Raw genomic sequence first — 16,477 nt, 5'->3', positions numbered from 1 at the left:
CTACATATAAAATAGCAAAGATCTACTGTATAGCATAGGGAGCTATATGCAATATCCTGTAAAAACCTATAATGGAAAAGAATCTGACAAAGAATATATATATATACACACACACACACACACACACAACTGAATCACTTTGCTGTACACCTGAAACATAAATCAACTATACTTCAAAAGCAGCAGTAATAAAAAATATCAAGAGCATAAGTGGTTTTATCCAGGCACAGGTAACAAAGCAACAGCATGTCATCCTGACCACAAACAACAGATGGTGATAGTGAACACTTATACCCTTTGCAATAAATATGAACGATTTAAGGAATAGCCTCAGGAACCTAATTTTGTTTGCAAGTTCAGAAGCTTCTGTACTAACCACCCCTACCTGACCACACCAGAATTGGGCTGGCATTTAGAGGATCCTTAACAAAGAAGCACCCCTTACCTCCATTTGTGGTGTACAGTGCAGGGAGTCCAGGATTCTTGGAGCCCACGTTGACTATTGCCCTGATGTGTATTTTTAACACCATTTCCATTTCAAGGGTCTCCTACAAGAGAAGAACGAGTGCACATGGAGGGTGCCTGAGCCCTCTGATAGGTGTGACCTTAAAAACAACACTCTAGAAAGAGGGGTTAAAGAGAAATTGGGAGTTGACACGATTCTCCTGGAGTTCTGCCCCAGTATTTTTGACCATTGTGACCCCCCCAAGGACACAAGATGCCAATTTACATGTGGGGCAGGTCAAGGCCTTCTACCTGTCTAGCAGGTCCCCCACAGAGCCACACTCAATGGCTATCTGCTTTGCACTGAATTTTACTTCACCAAACTATGGAAAAAGATACTGAAATGGAATTCCTTCAAGCAAGGAGGCCTCAGAAGCTACTTTAGAGAGGAAGGAGTGCCAGCGTACACAAAGACGCATTACGAGGGACTTTTGAACACTTCCCAGTATAACATGGTGAAGCTGAGCTCATGAACGGGACCAGGCAAATTTGCCAAGAGCAAGGGAGGCATTAGTAGGTGAAAATCATGTCCTTGGTGTAACCCAGTTTCTCCAAGTTAGGGTGCACGGCTCTGGATCAGGGGTGGTGGGCCACACACCAGGAGGAACGAGAACCTCCCAGGAGGAGGGAGACGCTCCTTGATCGTGTCCTCAGTAATGAAGCCTGTCTGTACTTCCAGCCTGAGATTAAGCAGAAAAAAGCTGTTGCGGGGGCCAGGTTGCGTCCCTGACCCCAGGCCCCCTGCCCGCCCTCCCTCAAGCCGGGAAGAGGAACACAAGGCTATTCGCCAAGGCTTAGACATCTGCACTACTGCTCTCCACAGAAAGCTGGGAGTAGAGGACGTGGGGGGGCCCAGAGAGCCCTTTTCAGTATTTACCCCAGACCCCAGGCTCACTGCTGGGGCTCTGAGTCCCTGGCTGGTGTCTGCCTGCTGTAAGCACCGGCACGGGTGAACGCCACCGTGAGACAGATGCACCGGGGTGCGGCGTGAATCGAGGCCGTGAGCAGGAGCTGTGCCGGGCAGAGGACTGGCTCGTTTGGGTGGCGCCCTCTGCTGGGCAGTGAGCTGTACAACGAGGCAGGCACAGCTCAGCGCTGAGTGGGAGAGGCAGCCTGTCAGCGTGAGGGCTCTGCGGGGTGCAGCGTGTGCGGTGGCGGCCGGGGCTCAGCTTATGAGGACTGCTGTCCTAGGTGAGGTGCGGGGTGCAGGGTGAAAGGGTCAGTGGCCGTACAGGAGGCAGTGTGAGTGATGGCTCTGTGGGATGCCGTGTGGAGTGGGTGTTCAGGGTGGCCCGGGGCCTCAGGGTCCCCCCTGACGTTCAGAGTAGTGCGTGGAGTGCCGCTGAGATATCGGACACCTACCCTCTACCGCCCTTACAAGCAGGTCATCCCAAATCCTCTCTCCCTCAAATTCCTGCATTTCCCAAGTAGAGACATAGTCCAAGGCCTCAGCCACCCAGCCCAGAACCAACCAACCCAGGGACTGGCCCCTGACTGGGTCAAGGGTTGGAGCTAACCCACGGTGGGGACAACGGGGACCTTACCAACAGGAGGCCTGTCCAGGGTGTACCACAGGTTGAACTGCTTTGGGTGAGTTCTATCAACTTCTTCAAGCTCCTTTCTCACCAAGATCTCCTCCTGTGTCTAGAAAAGAAGCAACACAAGCCTCACCCCTCCAGGGCATCCTGCTTGCTCCCCAGACTCAGCACACAGGTCAGCACATTCCCGCCCCGGCCACCCGACTCTAGCTGGAGTGCTCCCTGCAGACTGGGCCAAAGAGTTCTGCTGAGGCTCCGACACAACAAACGCCCTCTTGTGGAGGGAGGCGTTGGGTGACTGCCCTCCAGCTGGAAGGCTGTGTCTGAACACTGGGGGTCCCAGCCCAGCTCCTGCATCCACTCTGAGCGCCAGGCAAGGCAAACCTGACTGGCCCAGGATCTCCTGCAGGGAATGCGAGCGGCTAAGGCAGTGATATGTGACACGATATATATAATCTAGGGCACTGGAGAGCTACAGCAGAGGAAGACGGAGGCTGTAGCCTCCGCTGGGGAAAGTGCACAAAGCCAAAAGATCTGTTGCAGGCTCAGAGATGCTGCACACAAGACCTGGACCGCAAAACTCGTCACGATCCTTGTCCCCACAATTCCACTTCTGCGATTCTGTTTAACAAAATAATCTAAGCCTAGGCACAATTATTCATCACTGTATCATTTATAACTGAAAACTGAAAACAACCTGAATGGAGGAGAAGATTTAGTAATGATGGTGAGACTTGATATAGACTGATGAAAATATTTATAAAGAGTTTTAATGAGAAGAAAATGCCTGTGTGGTAATGTTGAGTAAAAAAACTAAAAATGAAAAACAATATATATATAATTGTGAATATATAGCATGTATAGAGCAAACATAAAAAGAAGTAAATTATTTATATGCTTCCGTATTTTCTGAAATTTCCACTAAGGGCAAGGCATCTATGATTTTACATTGGGAAAAGCATAGAATTATATATTAAAGAAAGAAGGAAAGCTTAGTGCTTATGGCTGTTTGGGGAGACAGAGTTAAAAAACAAAAACAAACGGAAAAACAGGCCTGGACTCAGCTTCTATGGCTGCCAGCAGCCCTGCTTGAGCCCAGTGAGCCCTCCCATAGCTGCAGGCGCCGGGGCAGCAGGACTGTGGTGAGTGGGGAGGAGAAGAATGCAGAGGCCAGCTCAGCAAACAGTGGAACATTCCTTCCTCACTCAAGGCTGACTCAGCAGAACTGACCTGGTTGGCACAGACGAGGGACATCCTGGTCTTGTCACTGGGCTTCTTGGTGATGCAGCGGATGAGCTGCAGCATGGGCGTAACCCCTGGAACACAGCTAGCAGGAAGGCCGGGTTTCCCTCCCCCTCTGGTGCTCACCATCCCTGGTCTGCAGCAGCTTCACAAGTTTCCTTGGCCCCGATTACTTCTCTCACTTCTGTCCCCAGAACTCAAAGGGCAGAACCACCCTTCATTTTGGTTTTCCCTTCTAATGCCACAATCCATCATTTTCACATGGCAGCACTGGCTTTGAAACGACTGCATTTCACGTCTAGCTCCCTAACTGTCCGACTAAGGTGAGTCAGGCACCTGTCTGAGCTCTTCAGTGTCATCTGTAAAACAGATATAATGACAAGTAAATGTGATATTTTAAAAAATGCCCGTTACGGTGCCTGGCACATTGCAGTTCTCCTTACACGTTTGTTCTCATCTTTCAGGCATTCATTTTCAAGGGATGGGGAGCATCAGGCTTGAACAGGATCCAGGAGCCCCTGGGGGCCTGTGTGGCCCTGCCCAGCCTGGCCCCCAGCCTCACCTTAGAGGCTCCAGGGGCTCGTGGGGCAGCCACCATGTTGGTTAAGGGGAGCAGGGCGTCCAGGGTCAGTGTCAAGACCTGTCACTGACCCTGCATCCCCATCTCAAAGAGCCAGGGAAGGAATCTCTCACATCACCCCTTCTAGGACCAAATGACTCCCAAGTCAGAAAGGTCTCAGGGCTCACCCTGTGGATGAAGCCCCCAGTAGCCTCTTACCTGTGCCCCCAGCAATCATTCCCAGGTGATGGACCAGTTTATTTTCAAGCTCACTCGTTTTGTATGGTTTGAACGCAAACTTCCCTGAAAACACAGAGGATACTTCTGATGTCTACAGCTCTTGACTGAGAGCCCGCAAAACATCACTGAGTTCCTTGGGCCTCCCAGGAAGCAAGTCCACCTAAGGGAGTGGCTATGCCACTTTAAACCAGAGGAGCAAGCCAGGGTGGCCTCCTTAGCCAGCCCTGGTCCACCGGGGCCCAAAGTGGGAGTAGAGCCTGGGCATCCTTGGGGGAATAACTGCACCTTTTCTTCTGAGGAAGAAGGAAGGCAGGCTGAAGTTAACATGGAGTGTCACACAGCACTCTCACCCACGGCAGCGAATGAGTAAGTGATGAGCGTGTGAGCACACGGATGAGTGTGCATTCCATCCACCCACCCACCCATCCTCCACTTTTCAGCAACGGCAAGTGCCTTTCGTGCGTCAGGCATCGTGCTGGAGACACAGTGATGAGGAAACACCAAATCACTCCCTTACCTTCATGAAGCTTATAATCTCATAAAGTGGGTGTGTGAATGAATGTATGAAGACTTCAAGGACAAGTCCATGTGACTCAAATCTGAGGAGCTTTCTAGAACAATGGAACAACCATAGGCATCTTCTTCCTCCTAGCTGGAGGCCCAGTGTGAACCCCCCAGTACCTGACCCATGATAGAACAGGCACCCGGATGGCCCTTGAAAAAGGATGGTGTCCCCAGTTTTCATGTTCTCCAAGTACTGAGTCCTCTTCCCCCCTTCTGGATGATTAGGGTGTACATTTTTGAAGTAGATCTGAAAAATAAGGCAGCATGGCTTTCACAGCTTCAGCCCCGAGGCCACAGCCACACACAACTCAAGAATACACTTGCTACCAGAAACCAGGAAGAGCAAATCCTCTGCGCTCACGGTTGCTGTAAAGCAACACCTGAAGACTTCACTAGGTCAACAGTTTCACTGTCAAATGACACCGCTGGGAAGCCCTGTCCGGGGCACGTGCCCCTTCTCCACCCACCACCCCGAACAAGCTTGTGACGGTGAGGCAGCTGGACACGGCGGGCATCACTTACCTTGATAATTACGTCCACAAAGCCTAGATCCTCATCACTGGACACAGGCGTGTAAGCCCTGACCACCAACACACCATCAATTCTGGCCAAGAGATTAACATAGTTACCTACAGAAAAGGCACCAAATGTTAAGCCTGAGCAGGGCCAAGCCTAAACAGGACCAGGGATTTCTCTAAAGGACTGAGCTTTGGTGGCGGAGGGGGTGCATAGCGCGACAGGGTGCATGGGAGGAGGGCCAAGCAGGGAAGGAGCCCAAGTCCAGGATGCCTAGATCCTAGGCCTGCCCTTCTCACTCCATGTGCAAGCCTGGACAAGTCACTTCACCCCATATACCTGCCCTGACTCCATCACAGCGTAGCTGTGAGCTTCACACACAGGAAGCCTACTGTCGGTGCAGGCTTACCGTGTCAAAGTGCTCTGTGGGGCAGGAAGAGCTAATTAAGGGTGGAGGCTGAGCATTAAAAATTATAGAAAAGTGTTTCCTTTTTAAAGCAAAATATGTTGCCTTCGTAAAGTCATTTCTTCCTAAACTGTATGTATCACTGGGGTCTATGAATGAATCACAGCTCCCTCATCTGTATCCTGTCCCCTGGCCTGGAGCAGGCCTGGCCTCACAGGTATGCAGGGCTCCAGGATTTAGACATCCATGGACCATGAGTTCCAGCAGCAGCGCTGTGTCTCCCTGGCCCATGGCTCTGCTGAAGGGCAGCAGTGAAGCTTTGAACCATGTAATTCTGTCCCCCCAGGGTAGACATGAACAGACCAGGGTGGCCAGAGACCTGTGGATCATGACTCCATGATCCAGTGTCACATGATGGGCTAGGCCACTCAGATTTCTGCTGCATCCAACATGGGAGACGTCAGTGACTAAGGCAATTAGTGGTGAGGGCAGAAGCTGCGATCAAGAGATGCCAAGGGGCTTCCCTGGTGGCGCAGTGGTTGAGAGTCCGCCTGCCGATGCAGGGGACACGGGTTCGTGCCCCGGTCCGGGAGGATCCCACATGCCGCGGGTGGCTGGGCCCGTGAGCCATGGCCGCTGAGCCTGCGCGTCCGGAGCCTGTGCTCCACAACAGTGAGAGGCCCGCGTAATGCAAAATAAATAAATAAATAAATGAAAGGGATGCCAAGAGACAAAGGCAAGAGGAAGTTCTGAGCCAGAGTATCTGAGGGGGTAGAAGCTGTGTGTGCACAGGACAGAGAGAGAGCATATGCAGACAGAGCAGGGACCCAGGGAGAAGGGGGAGGAGAAGGGCAGGAGGGAGGGAAGGAGGAAAAGGAGGAGGGGGCACTGCAGGGGCAAAACCCAGTCTTTGAGGGGCCCCGAAGCCTGAGGTGCAAACGCTCTGGGTTAAGAAAGGACAGGCTTAGGATGGATAAACAAGGTCCTACTGTATAGCACAGGGAACTATATTGAATATCCTGTGATAAACCATAATGGGAAAGAATATGAAAAAGAATATATATATGTATAACTGTGTCACTTTGCCGTACAGCATAAATTAACACAACATTGTAAATCAACTGTACTTCCATAAAATTTAAAAAAAGAAAGGCCAGGCTCAATGGCTCTGGCTGTGCCCTGGCTGGGAACCAGGGATACCCAGGAATAAACACCTGTGGCAGCTTCCTGCCGAGAACTCATCTGATACTGGAAACCTTAGAAAGCCTCTTTCAGATGCAGCCAACCTGGGCCTGGCCTGGCAGCAACCTCAGAGAAAACGGGGCTGCCCGGCTGGTCCCGCAGACCGCATCTCTAACCAGCGTCATTTCAGCAGGGCTGGCAAGCATGAGCGATCTCCGAGCCTCCACAGCAGACTCTCCCAGAAGCCTCTAAATTACCTTGTGCACTGACTGTGCTCTGTCCACACCAGGGCTGAGGAGAGAGTGGGTCATGACAGTTTCTAAGAAATTCTGTTTCTCAGAGGTTTTATTCTTCAGCCTTCTTGCCAATAGGGCTGGTCTCACCAGCCAGGCAGAGGCCTGGAAGGCAGGCTGACACCCAGCTCCCACGGATGAAGAGGGACAGAGGAAGCAGCAAGAAGGCTCAGGGGCCAGGCTGGCTGCCTAGTGGGTAATTTCATCACCTGAAGAGGTGACGTCAAGCTTCTGTCCCATGCACCCTGGACAAGTAGGCTGTGGATGAGGAACTCCACCAGGAAGGCAAGCAGCACAAAGTTTCAGGCTGTGGGCCTAGCAGAGCGCTAAGACCGACTCGGCCACCTGGTGGTGGTACAGGTTAGAAACGGGATAACTCGGAACTCTAGGACTGCTAGGGCTCATATCCACAACGGGTCCCTCCTTTCGTGCATGAGTCTGAGGCCCCTGCTGAGAATCCGCGTACTGGAGAGGAAGGGCACCAACCCCCTCCTGCCCCTCCAAACCTTCTGGGCCTTTCTCTTGACAGTAGGGGCACATCAATTCCTCCCATCCTTCCTAAGTGCACAGTACTTTACAGTTTCTGAATTTTCACATCCATCAGTCACTTAATTCTCACAACAATGCAAGTAGCAGACAGGCCTGGGAAACCCCATGTCATAGACAGTCTCAGAGAGGTTGACGGACTTGCTTAAGATTGCCCAGCAAGGAGCTGGCAATGGGATCTTAGACCTTCTGACTCTAGACTCAGTTCTTTTCAATGCTCATTAAGATATCGCTTTTGTGTCAGCCCCAATGGAACAATGAGAAAGGGAATGGACTGTCCCTAAGCCTACCTCCCTACCTCTTTTTGAGTTTATGTGGCTCAGGAAAGGTAGCAGGGCAACCTCTACACCTCAGCTGAGTTTCTGATAGGAGCAGAGTGCCCACAAGGCCCAGGTCCTGGTGATGACACCAAACTCCACTCACCTACAGGAAGCCCTAAGGCATGGTCCGGCGAGGGCAGTCCAAAGCGGAACCTCCGAGTGTTGTAGCTGATTTGCTAATAAAACAGAAAACAGAGGCAGGCTCTGTCAGCTTTCTGGAAGCTTTGCTGGGCAGCTCAGATGCCTGGGAAAGGAGCTCCCAGCACACAAACACAGACAGTGCAGTGGGGAGCAAACTAGAGGCCATGGAATGCCCATCCCACTGCCCTGGCCTCCCCAGCCAACACATTCCCCACCGCTTTGTCTTCCTCTCACATCACCCCCCCATCCTGCCCCTGACAGCAGAGGGGGGGAGGGCTGACCCATCACCTCTTTCTCAGTCAGGGGCAGCAGGAACTTGGCTTCAGGGTGCTGTAAGGTGATAGGACGCCTCTTCTTTACATTCTTGTTCTTCAGGGCCAACAGGAGCACAGATCCCAATAACAGTGATGGCGAGGAGCAGGGACGTGTCCTACCAGACACATGTGAGCAGGGCACCTCAGGTCCTGCCTGCCCCGGGCAGGACAGCTCTCAGGCCCAGCGGCACCCGCTCCACACCAGGGGCATGTATGAAGCCGGACTGTGCCTAAAAGAAACTAGGCAGAGGTAAAGGTACTAAACTAGAAGGCAGGCTCAGCCTACGGTGGACATGGAGGCTGGGAGGGGCCAGCTACAGATCAGACAGGAGGGATGCTTTAAACTCCCAGTCCGATGGCTCAGGAGTGCTAATGTCACCAGGCCTTTCCTGCCCATCTGCCTCCATCCTGGCTACAGCCAAGGGTGCAAGCCCTGGCAGTCCCCTCCTTGAGGTGGAAGGGGTGAGGATGCTGCTTCCAGTACACAATTTGGAATGAGGGCCCCAACCCCCAGGGACAGAGCTAGGGAGGGGGGAGTGGCTGCTGAGCTAAGAGGGATGCTGTTGCTTCCTCCACTCCCCTCTTCCAGGTCTGGCTAGGGCAGGGGTAGGGGTGCGGTGAGTACCTCTGTTGCCAGAGCTGCTCCAGGTCTTTGCTCAAAACCCACCAACGCCCACTGTTAGCAGGAGTGAACATAAATTTTTAACTTGAAGGGTTCAGAGAAAAGAAAAGGAAGCTACACACACACACACACACACACACACACACACACACACACACACACAAAAGATGGAACCAGCTGGGACCAACAGGGCAATGAATCTGACTCCAACACACCCTGAGTCTCATCTTACTACATTAGCATATTAAATGACGCACCTATTGGTGGCCAGGACCTGACATTAAGGACCAAAAAAGGATAAAAAGGGGGTGGCACCCCACTTCCTCAGAAAAATCCCCACCCCTTCCCCTGTAGACTATTGCATATGCCTCCACATAGCTCGCCTCACTCCTCCTCCCGTTGTCTTTACTCTTTAAACCCCTCTCACCAGCTGTGATCTGTGAACTTAGCTCCCACCTCTCCATTCTTTGGCCACTGAATGAAGACTGTGCTGGGTCAATCGCAGCTTGGGTTTTGTTATTCGCGTACTTGAACCCAAAGAGAAAAAAAACCCTCCCTCGCCAAGGCAGAGCCTCCACTGGGCTAGGGCTGGAGCAGGGCCCATACGACTTAATTCGGTAACAAATTTTGGCGTCCAATGGGGGTCCCATTCCGTCTGGTAACTCAGGGCTTACTCGCCAACAAGGCAAGTTAAATAACCGGCCAGTTTGCTCCAATTCTGGATCCCTGAGCCAGTGAAGGCTACTAAATTAAGCCTGAGATCAAAACGCAGCCAAGAATCAAGCGGGGCGCTCCCCAGGTTAAGACCCCACCCCCACCCCAGCACATCTCCAAGGACACTTGCTACAGATTGGTGTAGCGTCCAGGCGATGCCCAACACAGGAGGCGCTGACCCCACTTCGGTCGATAAGGCCAATGGCGGTTGTAGGGGTTGGCTAATTAAGGGAAAGGATCCCGGCCACATGGTTGGAGCCAGACCTCTGCCGAGAAGACTGGACTGGACGGTTGGTTGTCTAAATTGAGCCAATATTCTGATAACGGGGGAGGCGAGATTGGACAATTGGTTGCCTGAATGGACTGGACGGGAAGCCCTCCAAGCCACCACATGGTGAGACCATCTTTGTTTTGTGTGTGTAACGTAAGCCCTAGTCTCTTCTTGATAAGGGTGAAACTTCAATCTCTGTTCTATGTGGTCTTGTTTGCCCTGATGTTCTTGGAAATACCACAACTGTGGGCATGGATCGAGCACTTAAAGGCCACTAGGGTGCTCTCCACTGGAAGACTCCTGTGAAAGGATAAGTCTGCGACGGACCAGGGTAGATGAGCACTAGGTATCCTGCCAGCTGGAAGCAAATGTCCATGTAAGCTGGCACACTGCAAAGCACTCCCAGCCCTGACCCCTGCAGCACTCCCGACTCTAGGATATAGTCAAAAATCCAAAAGCACATCTTCTGTATTGGTTCGTCTTGCCCTAACTTGCCATCCTGGGGCAGGGTATATGGCTCTGTTGGGTAGGTCTCTCCCCATTACCCTCTATCACAGATCCCTAGGGATCCTTCCTCTGAGATAAAAACCCTTTAAAAATCTTATTTTTGCCAGATTTCCAGAAAATCACCGTCTAGCCAGAGAAGGAAGAAGAGGACACCCAAATCATCCAAAGTCCTTGGGTCCTGGCAGCTGAGAGTATAGAGAACTGCACACATTCCACGTGGGCATTCGGCCTCCCTGCTCGATCGCCTGTAACCAAGCAGGGTCAAGCCCTTTTTGAACAAGCCTCCTTGACTGCCAGAGAGGCTCTCCGAGCAATTTATCTGATTAGAGAACGCTTATTTATAACCCATTCCTCCTTTGCCCTATCTCCGAGGACTGCTCGCTGAAAGCACTCACCTACATTGGGTATCTCCTACAGTCTCACAGTAGACCTGGAAACGTCTACTTGCTAACTTAGAGGGGACTTTATAACGAGGGCCCTCTTAGACAGCATCTCCCCTTCCAGCCCCTGTGAAGATTGGTTCAGATTTCAGTTAGAGTGCCTAGACAACTTGGTGTGGGCCTGATCCTGTGGGATCTGTGTTGCTACCAACCCTAGGAAGAGGCCACTGGGAAGCCGGAAACAGACCAGAAATAAGGACTCCCCACTATGGGTAACCAAGCCTCTGTCCTGGCGAAATTGCTGCTAGGGTGCATTCTCCATAACGGGAAATTCTTCGAGTACTGCCCACTACCAAAGAGACGGCTTATTTCCTTTTGCAACACCATGTAGCCCCAATATAAACTGGCAGATGCAGAAAGTTGGCCAACTAATGGCTCGCTAGATTATAATACTATTTTTCAATTGCATCTCTATCGCCAGCATTTAAAAAAATGAGATGAGATCCCCAGGTACCATGTTTCATGGCACTTAGCCAAAACAAGGGCCTCCACAAAAAATGCAAGGCTAGTTCAAATCTCATTCTCTCTCGGTTTTCCTCCCCCGGGAACTAGTCCAATGCACGCCCACAGAGTTCAGTACCAGAACTCTGAATCAGTAAGCTATTCCCCCTTTGGGAGGTCCCCAATGGAGGGGGGGGGCTGACCACCATGTATGTACCCCTCTCTTTCTCAGATCTATACAACTAGAAGGATCAATCCCAGGGTTTATGGGAAGACCCCCGAGGGAATCCTTAATTTCGTCTGGGGAATATTCCACTCTCATTTCCCCACTTGGGTGGATGTCCAAACCCTCCTAAAATATCTTATTCTCTGGGGAAGAACAGGCACTGATTATAACTAATGCAAGGGAGAAAGTGGATAAGACCAATCAAAATTATGCAGGGCACACCGTATAATAGCTTGGAGCCCCAGCCATCCCTGACACGGACCCTGGGTGGGATCATCAGGAGGAAAACAGTTGGCAGAACCTCACACATTTCAGGGATTTGATTCTTAAGGGCTTAGTCAGCGGGGAAGAAACCCATAAGTTGAAGTAGGGTACAGGGAGTCATCCAGGGACCGGAGGAAAATCACTCAGCCTTCCTTGAGTGCCTAAGGGAGTGTCTCCAAGTGTACGCAAATATAATCTGAAGCCGTTGGAAGGGCAGGCCACTCTTAAGTCCCAGAGGGCCCCAGACGTTGTGAGAAAATTACAAAAGTTGGGGAGAGGGCCCACCATGCCCACTTCCCGGCTGGTGGAATCAGCACTTCGGGTGTTCAACAACCGGGATCTGGAGGCGAATGCAAAGGAAGATAAACAAGCAGAATGAACTGCCGGTATTCTGGCTTTAGCGATTCAGGGTCAATCGACCTCCCAGGAATGACGGCCCCCCACGGGACCCTGTGACATCGATGAGTCGCCCTGCATTTCGAAGACCACGCCCACAGTGGAGAGAAGGGCTTAAAACCAATCAGAGTGCAAACTGCATGGAGGAGGGTCATTGGAAGGGAGAATGCCCCAATGTCTTGGAAGGAAACTAGGTGGCCCATTGTGTCCTGGCCCAACCTCACTGGTTGCGCACATAAAAGAAGAAGAGAACTGAAGGGGCCTAGGTGCTCCTCAGAACACCCTGGAAATTACCCCTGAGGAGCCTCAGCTGACCCTGACCATAGGGGGTAAAAAGGTTGACTTTTTAGTTGACACAGGGGCCACCTTCTTGGTCTTGAACACTCGACAAGGCAGAATGACCAAAGATAAATGTAAGATCATGGGAGTGGAAGGGAAGCCACAGGAGTGCAATTTTATAGAGCCCTTTTAGTGCGCTTTGGAAGGAAAAATGTTATCTCACTCTTTCTTATATATCCCAGAATGCCCAATTCCTCTAATAGAAAGAAACTTACTATATAAATTGGGAGCTACAATTTACCTCAGAGACAAAAACCTTATCATTGAAATACCCAAGACCACCTTCTATTCCGTAGCCCTAGCGCTACCGCCCTCTGACAATAATAATGGCCCAATTAACATTGAGGGGATTAACCCCTCAGTATGGGCCCATGACAGAGCCCATACTGTTGGCAGAGCCAGGAGGGCACCACCAGTCATAGTCAAGCTGTGACCCAACTACAGTCACCCAAGTAAAAAGCAATACCCCTTAAACCAAAGAAGCCCTAGTGGGCATTAAGCTTATAATAGAAAGCTACTCAAAAGGGCTTCTTAGATCCTGTCAGTCCCCTTGCAACACTCCTATTCTTCCGGTAAAAAAAATCCAAAAAATGGGAAATACCGGCTGGTTCAGGACCTCCAAGCAGTAAATGAAGCTACGGAGGAAATTCACTCCTGGTGCCCAACCTGTACACGTTACTCTCTACCCCAAACCCTGAGAGGATCTGGTGTTCAGTGTTAGACTTAAAAGATGCCTTCTTTTGTGTGTCCTTAGCCCCAGTATCTCAATAGATTTTTGTATTTGAATGGCAGGATCCCTACAGCTCTAGAAAACAATCATTGTGCTGGAAGGTTCTGCCCCAGGGACTTAGAAACTGCCCCACCCTTTTCGTTAAGGTTTTAGCTAAAGATCTTAGTGATCTTGAGTTAGAAGAGCGAACTATACTTCAATATGTGGATGACATTCTAATCGCCAGCCCCACCAAAGAGCTTTCTGACCATAATACAGTTAGCACTTTATATCATCTGGCTGAGAGAGGATATAAAGTTTCAAAGCAAAAAGCCCGGATCTCCCTCCAGAGGGCAGAATACTTAGGATTTATAATAGAAAAGGGGCACGTGTTGCAGCAAAAATAGAAATGAGATTTTTCTGATAAACGAGGAAAATAAGCAACAGTGAACAGGCTGGGGAAACAGCATAAACAGGCCTGAAAGAGTTAAGCAATCTTGGTTATTCTTTAGCTGTTACTACAAACACACACTTGTAGCTAGACTTGTCCTTCACAAAGCTAAACAAAGCTAATTACTCTCTGATTCCATATGAATTGTACCCTGCACCTGGCATCTACTCTCTGCATTCTCTTGTAGCAAATTACCCCTTGTAGCTGTTTACATTTCAGAAAGAAGGTCGCGGCCCATAACCCAGAGATGAATGGACCCAATTACCAGGCTGCCTGACAGCAGCAGTGACTGTTTTAAAATATTGCAAGAAGAAGAAGAATGCAATACCTTCACCACTTTGTTCCTTATCACTTATCCTGGACTGCAAGTTCCACCTATAAGACCCTCCGCAATTCCCCAAGACAGGGGGGCACAGTTCTTGAGGTGTTAGCCTACTGTGTCTTCCCTTCTTCCTGGCAAGAAAAATAAAGCCATCTCTCCCTTCCTCCAAAATCTCTGCCTCCGTATTTCTGTTTGGCATCAGTGCACAGGAAAGCTGAAATTTCGGCAACACACAGGGCACTATCTAAGGAGAAGAAGGAATTGGCTTGCCAGACGGCACCTTCTGGTATGAGAAAACAGCTCTGGGGGTTCCTAGGGATGGCCGGGTTCTGCTGTATATGGATCGCCAACTTTGGCTTAGGTGCTAAGCCCTTGTATGAACAATTAAAGGGAAGGACCCTGACCCTTTTGAGTGGACCCCCAATTGTGACCGGGCATTCCCGGAACTGAAAAACCACCTCATAAGAGCCCCCGCATTAGCCTTACCCAACCTGAGCTGTCCCCTCCATCCATATATACTGAGAGAGGAGAAACTGCCCTGGGGGTGTTTACACAATAACTGGGACCTCTGACTCAGGTTGTAACCTATTTTTCTAAACAATTGGACCAAACCCCTAAAGGATGGCACCTATGCTTACAGGCTGTAGCTGCCACTGCTCAGCTTCTCAAAGAAGCTAACAACTTAACTTTTGGACAGCCCCTGACTATCTAGACCAGCGGTCCCCAACCTTTTTGGCACCAGGGATGGGTTTCATGGAAGACAGTTTTTCCACAGTCCGGCGGGTGGGGGTGGGGTGGTTTCAGGATGATTCAAGTGCATTATATTTATTGTGCACTTTATTTCTATTATTTTCACATTGTAATATATAATGAAATAATTATACAACTCACCATAACGCAGAATCAGTGGGAGCCCTGAGCCTGTTTCCCTGCAACTAGATGGTCCCATCTGGGGCGATGGGAGACAGTGCCATCGCAGCGTGTTGCTTGCGTCCAATCTACTTGGTAATCTCGTTTTGGTTGCTGTCACTGCAGAAAACCCTGCTTCACAAAAACAGGATGTTGGAAATGCAAGCAGGCTTTTCAGTGCCTTTGTGGCAACCTCAGAATATTCCGCCTTGACTTAAATCCAGAATGTATGGAGATCTGAAGTTGTCTCACACATACTTCTAAGGCCACCCTCATTTGCGATCTCAAGCAGTTGATCCTCTTTTAGCACGGACCAAGTCGATTCACCTGGCTTATTCACAAATGGGTCATGGATCCATTCCTTCCCAGTTCGGGGGTCTTCTGTGACCAGGAAGTAATGCTCAAACTCTTTTGAAAGCTGAGGTAGGTGATCGTGCACCAGCTGGGAGAAAGAAGGCCCTGGCTTAGTCTCTTTCAAAATCTCTGTTAATGTCTGAAACATGTCAAAAATCCCAATGTTCACTCGTCACTCCCATAATTCCAGTTTGGCTTTGAATGCAGCCACTTTATCTGCCGACTTGAACACGGTTTTCCTTCTCCCCTGAAGTGACAGATTGAGTTTGCTGAGCAGGTTGAATATGTCACACAAGTAAGCAAGTTTGCAACCCATTCTGTGCCACCGAAATGTGTTGCCAGTGGTGACTGTTTTTCTAAAAGAAATCTCTGGAGTGGCTCTCTTAACTCAAAAACTCTGGCCAGTGATCTGCCTTTAGAAAGCCATGTCACTCCTGTGTATAAGAGAAGACGTCTGTGCTCTGCCTCCATCTCCTCACAGAGCTGTGCAATCAGACGTGAGTTAAGGGCATGTACTTTAATGTGGGTGATAATTTTAATCACATCCTGCAAAACGTTGTTAAGTTCAGGAGACATTTTTCGGCTAGTCAGCATTTCTCTATGGATGACACAGTGTGTAGACTTACATTCAGAAGTGACTACTTTGACCCGAGTAGTGAAACCAGCAAGCCGTCCAGTCATGGCAGCTGCTCCATCCGTGCATATACTGACACAAAATGACCAATTCAGTTTTCCTGATATGTAATCAAAGACTTGAATAGTTCTGCAGCTGTGGTATTGGTTGGCAACAAAAGTGCACACAACACATCCTCGTGCACATCCTCCTGAAAAATATATCGCACAAACACAAGCATTGCTGCCTTGCTGTCAACGTCGGTAGATGCGTCAACCTGGATGACGTACATGGTGACTCATTAATCCTCTCTAAAAACTGTGCCTCAATATCTTCTGTTATTTCATCAACTCATCTAGTTATGGTGCTAGTGAAAGAGGAACACGTGCCACCATTTGAACTGCAGCCTCTCCTGAAAGTTCACAACGAATGTCCTTAGCAGCAGGCAGGATCAACTCTTCACCAATAGTAAAGGGCTTCTTAGGTGTATCAATGTGGTTGGCCACTAAGAACGATGCTCTCAGTGCAGACACA

At 50.0% G+C, this 16,477-nt stretch overlaps 1 protein-coding gene across 1 annotated transcript; it reads right to left on the bottom strand.

Moving 5' to 3' along the window:
• Window positions 1–1,014: 1,014 nt before the first annotated feature.
• Window positions 1,015–16,235, bottom strand: CYB5R2 (cytochrome b5 reductase 2). Its single transcript, XM_027114548.1, is given in 11 exon segments — window positions 1,015–1,075; window positions 1,077–1,173; window positions 1,176–1,184; window positions 2,049–2,148; window positions 3,273–3,358; window positions 4,063–4,146; window positions 4,765–4,894; window positions 5,170–5,276; window positions 8,014–8,086; window positions 8,256–8,481; window positions 16,132–16,235. Coding segments are annotated over 11 exon segments (1,077 nt in total).
• Window positions 16,236–16,477: the final 242 nt, after the last annotated feature.

The sequence above is a fragment of the Aethalodelphis obliquidens genome, unplaced genomic scaffold, assembly GCF_003676395.1.
Source record: "Aethalodelphis obliquidens isolate GAN/ISIS:26980383/991018 unplaced genomic scaffold, ASM367639v1 scaffold14, whole genome shotgun sequence".
NCBI classification, from domain to species: domain Eukaryota; kingdom Metazoa; phylum Chordata; class Mammalia; order Artiodactyla; family Delphinidae; genus Aethalodelphis; species Aethalodelphis obliquidens.
This window is presented reverse-complemented; position numbering and strand designations above follow the sequence as displayed.